The following is a 10221-nucleotide window of genomic DNA, read 5'->3' as shown; positions in this document are numbered from 1 at the left end:
CCCCGGGATCCCACCCGGTTACAAAGGCAGAGCCGGCACCGCCCGGGGCGGGGATGCCGCGGGGCCGCCCCGCTCCCGATCCCACTCGGCCGGGCCCGGGAGCCGGGAAGGAGGCATAGCCCCTGTCAGCGTCTCTCGGCCTGTCTCCCAGCGGAGTTCTCCATTTCCACAGCAACCCGTGCCGCTCCTCCGGCAGTGAGATACAGTTTGTGCTCGGGTGTCACAACACGCTCTTTTACATTTTGTAGCAGCATGGAATCATGCCATGGCTTGGCCTGGAAGGGGCCCTAAAGATCATCTAGTTCCAACCCTCTGCCATGGGCACGCACGCTTCCCACTAGACCCGGTTGCTGAAAGCCCCATCCAGCCTGGCTCTGAAACCCTTCCAGGGATGGGGTTGCCTGAAACACTTCTAGGGATTCCAGCTCCCTGAATGGAGACCAACACCATCATCATCTGTTTGAAATATAGCCATTAAATGTAAACACAACTTAATAACTTTGAAGTTATTGGTTATTTTTTGTTTTTCCCTGCCATTAGATAATGATTCCCTCACCAATTCACTCTTTAATAAGATGGTGTGCATTCATCCAAAAAGAAATTCCCCTTTGCCAAGTACCTTCCCGTATAATAGACTTTTATGTGTCATTTCTCCCAGAGGTATGTAGAGAATTTGCATAGACTGGTATACTTTCTTTTCTGGTTACACGTTAAAGAATAGTATTCTTCCATCTCATTAAGGACTTTGCAGGATAAACAGAAAGGAATTGTGATGGTCCTAACAAAGACTTAAATCTTTTACAGAGTTACAAGCAGTTTGCTCCCATACAGAGCCAAGACAAACTTACACAGTCTTCTGTTATTAGATTTTGTTTGGGTTTGTTTGGCTTTTTTCCCCTAAAATACCACAAGATATTAAAGTGGTTGCAGATCAAGACTTTTCATGAAACACTGAAGAGATTTATATTGCTTGGCATGCATATCAGATTGTTTCTTTCTCCATCTCAGTTAATCTGGGCAAGGAACAAGATAGGCAAAACCTGCTAAATATTGGTGTGCCAAGCATTCACTTAGTTGCACTTGCAGAAAGCCATACCCACATTTATCCAAGTAAAAGAAAATCTAGGCTTAAAACCCAGCTAAAAATAGCAAAAGTAAACAGTTGACTTAAGAGGCCTAAAGCTGTCAGTTGTGCAAGTAGCGCTGTGTGCTGCTCCATCAAAAAATCCATTTGGAAAAAAAATTTCCTAAGTGCCACCTCTGTGCCTCTCCACAGCACCAGTTACCTGGTGCTTTCCGTCTGGACTCGCAGATCATGCTTAATGTAGCTGTGTCTCAGGAGCTGCAGCTGAGAGAGATGCTGCCAGGGTATAGCTCACATGGCATCCACCTGCAAAGGCTTGAAGGTAGCTGGAACTAATTTATTTCCACATCTTGTCTGCAGGTATCACATCCTTCAGCTTCCCTTTCCAGCTTTTTCCTTGCCTTGGCCAGGCCAGTGTTGGTGGCAGAAGATGGTTTAGCATTGCAGCTAAATCCAGATTTGCATCTTTCTACCTTCTTTTAACCTGTGTTAAGATCTTAGTATTTAACTGGTGGTTTATCTGTGCAGGCAGGCTTGAAAGTGAATGTTTATCTGGCTGCTGACTCATCAGAGGAGAGAGATTAAATGTATGGTACAGTGTCTACAGATCAAGCCCTGTACCAGTGAGTCCTTCCCACTTCACAGCTCTCTGCTGTCTCCTCCATGCATTTGCAATCTGGAGCATGGCCTTGGGCCTCTATGCATGGGAATAAACCCTGGGACAATCAATCAATCAATCAATCAGTCAGTCAGTCAATCAGAAATCACTTACCTGAAACCTCTTGAGAGACTTTTTTAAACTAACACTGTCCATAGTGCCTTTTCTTTCTCCTTTAGCTCTTTCTAGACCTCTTCCCTGAGTCAAGAAGAGCTCTCTAGGACCTTTTTCCATTTGCAGGTTTTGGCAGGAAAATGTTGTCTCTCCTCCTTGTGAGTGAGATGGGACAGCCTCTACCTGCCTCCCTCCTTGGTGTTGGATACATACACCACTGTAAGACTGAGCCAGGTAACACACAACACTCCTGTCCTGTTGGGCTGGTCTGTGTGTGCTGTTCCTGTTAGATGAATGTGGGTTAGGATAATCCTGGAGAGCGCAAGCAAGATCCAGATCTGAGCTGGGATCAACAGCAGAAATGGAAATAGCAGCTAACTGGAAGGCAGTTTCTTTTACAGACTCTGCAGATTTGGAAACATGCTGCTACAAAAGTTCAGGAAGCTGCAGAAAATGTCAACTTCTCCAAAATATTTCAGAGAATCATAGAATGTTAAGGGCTGGAAAGGGCCTTGAAAAATCATCTAGTCCCACTCCCCCTGGGATGGGCCATCCACAGCCTTCCTAGGCAACCCGTTCCAGCATCTCACCACCCTCACAGTAAAGAATTTCTTCCTAATGTCTAACCTAAATTTCCCCTCTTTCAGTTTGAACCCAATACCCCTTGTCCTATCACTGTAATTTCTGACAGAGTCTCTCTCCAGCTTCCCTATAGGCTCCCTTCAGACATGGGAAGGTTGCTATGAGGTCTGCACACAATCTCCTCTTTTCCAGGCTGAACAACCCCAACTTTCTCCGTGTGTCTTCCTGGAAGTGCTCCAGTGCTCTTATCAACGTCATGGTCCTTCTCTGGACCTGCTCCCACAGAACAATGTAGGGAGACAGAGAAGGCCTTACACAGCCCATGCATTCAGTAGGTTTCAGCAGAAACAATGCATTCTCTGCTTTGGCTCTGAGTAGGCAGCAGCTGTGCAGGGACAAGGGGACAGCTCCAGGGAGCTCACACTGGAAGCAGCCTGAATTGGATTATCTTCCTCCAGACTTCCTGGTCATGGCATTTTGCATATACTACTGATACTCAAACAGGGCTATGTGCTGATGGAAAAGTTTTACTGCTTAGGGATATTTATGGCATTTTCTTTCTTTAGGGGAGTATTATGAACTTTCCCACAACATGAACCTCCAGGTTCTTCTGCAGGTCATGGCATTTCCAAGCTGCAGCCATGACTGTGACTACCTCCCTCTGCTTGTACACACGTGAGAAAAGCACAGCAATTGCAGCAAAAGGTTATACTGAAAGCCATTGCTAAGCAAGTGTGAAGACATTTTAACTGGGTCTGTTTAAACCCACAAATCAGTAGTCAAAGCAACTGCTGTGCTCATCTGCAGGTGAGCAGCAGGATTATAATCATGGTGCAAAGAATGTAAGCAATTCCAAACGAGTGCTGAGACAAAGGCAACAGCATCCAACCCAGTAAAAGTAGGAAGCTGAGGTGCAGAACTGGTGACAGCTTCCTCCTTCAGTTTTTCAAGCCCATTTTTAACAGTCAAGAACCATTTCCTTGTTTATCATAACTCATTACTACTATCAAAGTCAGGTAGTCCGACACATAGGTAAAAGTAGTACCCATGCAGCTGCGATCAGCAGCACAGGATTTTCTCTAGCTGATCACCAGTTTGTTGATATGCCAAAATTTATAGCACAGCAGAATAAACTTACCAACTCTTCTCTCTAAGCTAATTCTGCTTCGGTTTTTGTGTTCAATGAAGTGGTTTCTGTTCTTGCTGGCCCGTCTGTCATGTTGCCTCTGCATCTCCTTTCCAGAGTATCACCCCCGGTTGGATTTCTCTCCCCTGGTTGCTTTTTTCTGGGGTTAGAAAAGGAGTCTCTACAGACTCAGCTTGTCTTCACAGACCAACAAGCTGTGAAAGGATCTGGCTTCCTGTTTCATTTCCGTTGAAGTCTTCAGAGTCACACAGGCTGTCTATGCTTCTCCATATCCAAGCCACAAGAAAAAAATTGAGCATAATTCAACTATTTATAAAGGTCACATTGCTATCTCCCCCTGCATCTCCCAAGCTGATGGAGGGATGGAGATTGCGGGGTGCTTTTCAGACTGTGGTGTAGCACCCATACATGGCACTATCTCAGTGGTAGTCCACAGAGTCACAGCTTCTTCTTTTCAGCTCCAATGTCACGTTTCATTGTTAAGCTCTCAACATTACTTATCATGCAATCAATGTGCCTCCTGTAGAAACAGTGGGACCATGAAGAGGAAACAGGTGGTCCACACAAACATCCCTTCCTATGGTTATGGACATGCTATGTAAAAGCAAGGTTTACACAGACATGGTTAAATCACTTCATAGGTATGGGATTTTTAACTGGAGTAAGCAAAGAGTCCTTCGAGACAGTCTTTCCTTTTCTCTCCTGACTCATTGTTTTAACTTAAATGAGAAAAATGGTTTCTTACAGTCTAAGACTATTAATTCCTTCTTAATTATGCTCTTGGAAGATATATCACAATACCACAGCTTACAAGCTCATTAAATCTAGTCTCCCAGTCTGAAAATACCAACAAGTTCTTGTTTCAGAGGGAGAAGCCACTTGCTATTGCCTCCCAGAGATTCCTACTCTGTTAACATTTCACGTGCATTTAAAAAAAACAGTGCAATTACTGACTCACATTTGCCCTTTCACTAGAATGTCAGCTTCTCTTTCTGCCCCTTTTATTGCAGTATTTTTGTCAATTTAGTTCTAAAATGCTATTTTTCCATAATCACCTAGGATCAGGAGTGTTTATTAAAAAAAAAAAAAGAAAGGTGGTGTTGGGAATATAGCTGTTATCTATATTACATGATTATTTTTGTTTGTTGGCACCTCAGGAGCTGAAGGGGCAATCTGCTCTCCCTGCTCCAATCCAAGCCTTGGGCCCCATGACTTCAGGCCTGCTAACACTTCTTATTTCACCATTTACTGTGGAGGAAGGAGGAGAGGAACAGCAAAGAGTTTTCTTTCCTAAAATGTTCACTTTCTACCTTTGAATGCTCCCATGCTATTCATGCTCCATGCCAGTGAGCATCCAAAGGCAGCAAATGAACTCTTAAAAACAGTGTTTAAATGTGTGTATATACATACATACGCACACACAGACACATGTTTATATGTATATAGGTGTAATTTTTTTTTTGGTCTCTGTTCCATTCCCATTAGCAGAACAAGATAGTTCTGAGAGCAAAAAAGCTGTGGACTGGCTACAGGACCAGTACATCTCCAAGGGAAGATCTGGAAAGAAAATTAGTAGGACAGAAGAAAAAACCACTGCACGTGCCCTCTTTTGTGTTACTTGCTCAGCACTGGGTATTTGGTTCATTGTTTTTTTGTGGTTTTATTTTTGTTTGGGGTTTTTTTTTTTGGTTGTTGTTGTTCTGGGGTTTTTTTGGTTTTCTTGGTTTTTTTTTAATAAAGCAAAAAAAGGGAAGCTGTTTAGTTTTAATTTTACAGTGAAAATTAACCTTCTTTTCTACATTGAATTCCCTTTAGTCACCCTAAATTCCTCTACTGTACTTTTTACTTAATTTTAGTTGGGTAGTTTGGTTTGCTCTGGCCATAAACAGTTCTGGATATTTAACACTTCCTACTCCTCGTCTCTTCTTACAGTTTCCACATTCTTTAACCCATATACCATAACTCCCAACCAAGGCATAGCTGGTTCACCTGGATAATTCTTTAATATCTCCTTAGGCTTTATCCAAGCAGGAAAAGGGTGGATTACCTCCCTTTCCTGCTGTGCTGGGGTATAAGTATTTGCCCAGGATCTGAAGTTCTTCCATACCCCAGTGAGTATCTTTAGGGCATGGTGAAAATGCTGGGACATCTGAACACTCTGTGGCAGAGAACTTGAGGGAGTTTTGGAAAGTGACAATGTCTTTGCTCCAACAGGATTAGGTGACAGGCAAAAAGGCTCCAAAAAGGAGAAGAGGAAAAAACCAGGATCTTCTGCACCCCTTCCTTGCAGGAAAGCCCCAGCTGAGCTTTGGAATTGCACTAAGTTACAAGAAATACAAGATGAATTCCCCATATATACCATGAATCATTTTTTCCTAAATTAGGAACAGCTAAGAGGTCTGTGCAAGGTTTTGGGGAAAAGAGAAAGACAAACCTGAAGCGGAGATGATGAGTTTGGTATGCTGGAGGCACCTGGGCTGATAGAATCCACAAACTAAGAATAGCTGTGTTTTACTAAATAGTTGGTGTTTGTTTGCATGCCTGCCTATTTGCACTCTTTATCACATTCACAAGCTGACAAGGAAATTTCCTTTGTCCACCCCCACAATTCTGCGGTGGGTGTTATCAGACGGCCTCTCCTCCCCGCGGCATTCCCTTGTGTTTCTGTGAGATGCAGCAAAAGAGCTCTGCACTTGACTTCACCACAGCTCAGTGGGGTTGTTCCCCTGCTCACCAGTGATAGGAGAGCTCTTGGTTTGCAGTAGCAGCTGGGAAACCCAAACATGACATGGCAAAACATCATGCAGCTCTCTGAAAGTTGTAAACACAAGATGGCCACCCGAGTTTGTCCTGGAGTTGCAGCCACTTCCATCTCCATTGCTGAGCCCTAGAGCCAACTTCTCACTTTCCTCCTGCTTTCTCTCTTTCTGTGGAAGCAGATTAAGGTTACAGAGACAAATATCCCCAATCTCCAGATGCATGGAGTCATTTTGTTCTGCTGTAACAGGTTGTCCTGCCATTTCATCTGCTACTTGGAAGCAAAATCACCCTTTTCAGAACAATTCTTCTTCTTGTTATTATTATTATTATTATTGGCAATATATTTTTGTTGCTGACAACTTTCTGCTGCAGCTGGATAGGTGGAGCAGGAGAGGTGCTGTCCTAGGCAGGTGCTCGTTCATTACTTAGTGGTTCAACAGGTAGCCTTTACTTTCTGAAGACTAGTAAGGGGAGCTGCATCCATACAATCTACTTTCTGGATTTTGGAAGTATGAAATGCATTGTGAGTGCAGAATTGCCTCCTAGTGCCTGGGCTTGGGCACAGAAAATCAGCTTCCTGGAGAAGAAGAATTCCTATTACAAAATCTGTGATAGACCTTGCTTTTTAACATTTTTTTTTAATCAAGAACTTTTTACTTGGAATAAGAGTCCATATTATGATTTATTTTTATTTAGAAGTCAACATGCAAAGGGTCAGCTGTTTCTCCTTCATGCTGAAAGATGTTACTGCCAGGAGAAGCAACATACAGCCTATTCGTGGGCACTTTTTTTTTTTTGGGGGTGTGTGTGTGTTTGTCAAGTGTCAATCCCTGGCTTTGAAACAGTGACTAAATATTTGTGTTTCACTGCCAAAAGTGCATAGCAGCAAACCAAAGCTAGTGTTTTAAGACTTGTGTGCTAGGAGTGACTCACTGGGACTAAAGATGTGAGCACCCCCTTCCCTGGGGTTCTCCTCTGAAGTAGGAGGAGCAGCTGCTTTCTGCCACTCCCTAAGAGCCACAGCAGTCACCAGCGATGGTTTGTTTTGTACTGGAACAGCAAAAAAGGGTCACTGAGGGGAAGAAGGGAGCTCATTCTTTTCAGAGGAAGGAGCCAATACAACCAAAAACATCAAATGCCAACAGTGAAAAGAACAAACTTTCTTCAGATGGAGACTTAGTAACAAGCAGGAAAATAAAATACACATAAAAAACATGTAAAAACTAAGGCAAAGTAGTAGCCTGTACACATAGGAACAACAATGGAAAACTCATGGAGAGAAAAGGGCTTGAGCATACACATGTCCCCCTTTATAATGCAGCTTATTGGTCAAAATGTCTTTTTGATTAACAGAAACAGCAACAGAAGATGTTCCTTTCTGAAAGACACTTTGTGCAGCTGGTTGCTTATTCAGAATTTCAAAGATAAACATCCTGGTTCTATTCGCCATTTTCTTTCCCCCATCCCCCAGCAATCCTCATCCATGGTGACAGCTGAAATTAATAGATGTACTTCTTCATTTATCAAAAAAACAACCTGCTGCTAAACTAATATAGGCTATACTTAACTATGTATTTCACAACACAGAAGGAAGGATGACATCAATTTCTTTTAATTAGGATAGGGGATGGGAATTCAGAGGATGAACATCTATTTTTGCAGTTGCCAGAATCTTACGTATCTTCAGCAAATCCTTTTACCACCTGTTAAAAAGGGGGAAGGGGACTAAAAAGCTTTCTCCATCTGTAAAGTGAAGCTTGATGATTAAAATTGAGAGCTGCTGAAAATACCATGGTGATGGAGACTCTTCAGCTGAATATACAGCCCCCGCTGTGATAACAAGCACCACTCTCATCTCCCTCTGCAGTCAGTGACAATAAAGACAGAATTCTACTTGCAAGGGATGTCAGTACCTTCCTGACAAAGGATTCAAAGATTTCTCTATCTGTAATTTTTTATGGATCTTACCCTTTTTGACATTTTGCTATTTAGACAGTGACTATTAGGATTTCTACTTTTCTGGCAAATAAATGACATATATTTTCTTTTAAAAACTCCCTGTGTTGAGAATGTAAGAATGGAATTTCCTGGCTGCTCCCATATGGCTTCTTTTCAAATGTATATGTACATACAAATTTCTCTGGACACACCATCCACCACAGAAATTTTGTCTCAGTGAAGTTTGCCTCTACATGCTTATAGGATTTCTGTAGAGCCCAGGACCCTGCAGGAATTGCTCCCTCATCATGTCAGGCGTGCAGAGATCCCGGATGCCACCCATGGATGTGCACTGAGCGGACAGCACAGCATAGTTCAGGAGGTTGGATCCATGCTTGGCATGTTGGAATCCAAGTGTGATCCACACAGGTGAGGGGATTCAGGAGTTGGTGCTTAATTTCAGCTTCTTGTATCCATTTACACAAGGAAGGTGGAGGTTTTGAGTAGTTATAGGAGAACAAAGCAGAGGTTCTTCTCCTATGATTAGGAGAAGTATGTCTTGGATTCTACTTTCATTTCCTCCAAATTACTTCTAGATTTAATCATCTCCTGTGAACAATCTGGATTTACATTACAGCAGAAAAATGCTACTTTCTGTGGCAATTCAGGATGACAGTTTGAAGACTCATGAAGCTGCCAGTAAATTTTTATAGGGAGTTTTACATTTAAAAGGATCATTAACTATACAATCCCATAATTGGATCCTTATGTTACAGGTTTTGTTCGAAAGCTCAAATGGTGTCTACGTATGTTAATAAACTTATTTTAGCACTGAGAGCACAAATGTGTGACAAATTGCCTTGGAGGAGAAATGAAAAGGAGACCATCTAAACTTTCATTTTTGTGAGGGAAGGAATCTGACATGTTGGAGGCACAGCAGGAAACCAATGAGGAACAGAATGTACAGCCATCACTGCTGTTAATTATAGATCCTCAGTTCTGAGGCAGTGCAGAGCCTTGCTCTTGGGGTCTTTGCAGCTAACAGGTGTCTCATGTCCTCAAAACACCTCATATTCAGGACAAAATTGAATCAGATGAGGGTATTCTGCCTTTTTTTTTCATCTTCTGTAAGTTGTTCCAGAAGGTGTTGGAGCACTTTTCTACATGTGATACAAGCATAATGTTGCTGGAATTTTTTTTAAGGGTTTTTTTTATTATTATTAGGTCTAACTCTGAAATGGCTTCATTCTGCCATCAATTGTGTATTACAAGTGAAAAACCTCCAAGCAGACAATTCTTTGTGTTTTGCTCCATTTGTTTTTTTCCGAGGGAGTGTAGGAACAGTCCTTCCTCCACTGACCTTCAAGTATTACTCTAATACAGAATGTATTAGCATGAGTCAAACAGTATGACTACAGCAGCATCATGGTAAGGTAAATACCATATAGTTATACTTCCTTCCTCTGGCAATATCTCCAGGAGACAGGCTTCATAAAGAGCTACACCCAGTAGTAAAATAATTTGTGCTGAATAAACAAATACAGAGAGATGTTATAAAGTCCAACATGGAGCTCAGCCAGAGCTGAGCCACTACTTTTAAGTGGCAATATGTCAGCTGCAAATGAGCAATATGAGAGGATCCAAGACATTTGTATAGCCAAACTAGCAGGAGCCTAAAATGCCAAAGTTAAGGCTGCAGATTGTAGTAGGTTTTGCCAACTGGCCATGCTGGGTCTCCATGCAGGGACCTATAGCTTCTGAGAGCTTTTCCCCCTCCTTCCTCTCCCCCTCCCCATGCCTAAATATAACATTAGATTTGCCCTATTTAGGGAATAAATCAAAACATTTTTAAAAAGCAACTTAAGTGGTGCTGAGGGAATGGCAAGTACATGCTAGACAGGTACCATACCTTGTATTTTCCTCATCAGAACCAAAGAT

At 42.4% G+C, this 10221-nt stretch overlaps 1 protein-coding gene across 1 annotated transcript in view; it reads right to left on the bottom strand.

Moving 5' to 3' along the window:
• The window catches only part of OTULINL (OTU deubiquitinase with linear linkage specificity like), a 25573-nt gene extending 21731 nt beyond the window's left edge, over nt 1-3842 (bottom strand). Inside the window, exon 1 of the mRNA XM_005422566.3 lies at nt 3577-3842. Within this exon, the coding sequence (XP_005422623.1) occupies nt 3577-3670 (94 nt within the window). The 5' untranslated portion in view covers nt 3671-3842. The remainder of the gene's footprint in view (nt 1-3576) is intronic.
• Between the last annotated feature and the right edge of the window lie 6379 nt (nt 3843-10221).

This window comes from Geospiza fortis, unplaced genomic scaffold (genome assembly GCF_000277835.1).
Source record: "Geospiza fortis unplaced genomic scaffold, GeoFor_1.0 scaffold281, whole genome shotgun sequence".
In the NCBI taxonomy this organism is placed as follows: Eukaryota; Metazoa; Chordata; class Aves; order Passeriformes; family Thraupidae; genus Geospiza; species Geospiza fortis.
Note: the sequence above shows the minus strand (reverse complement) of the source record. Positions and strands in the feature narration are given on the sequence as shown.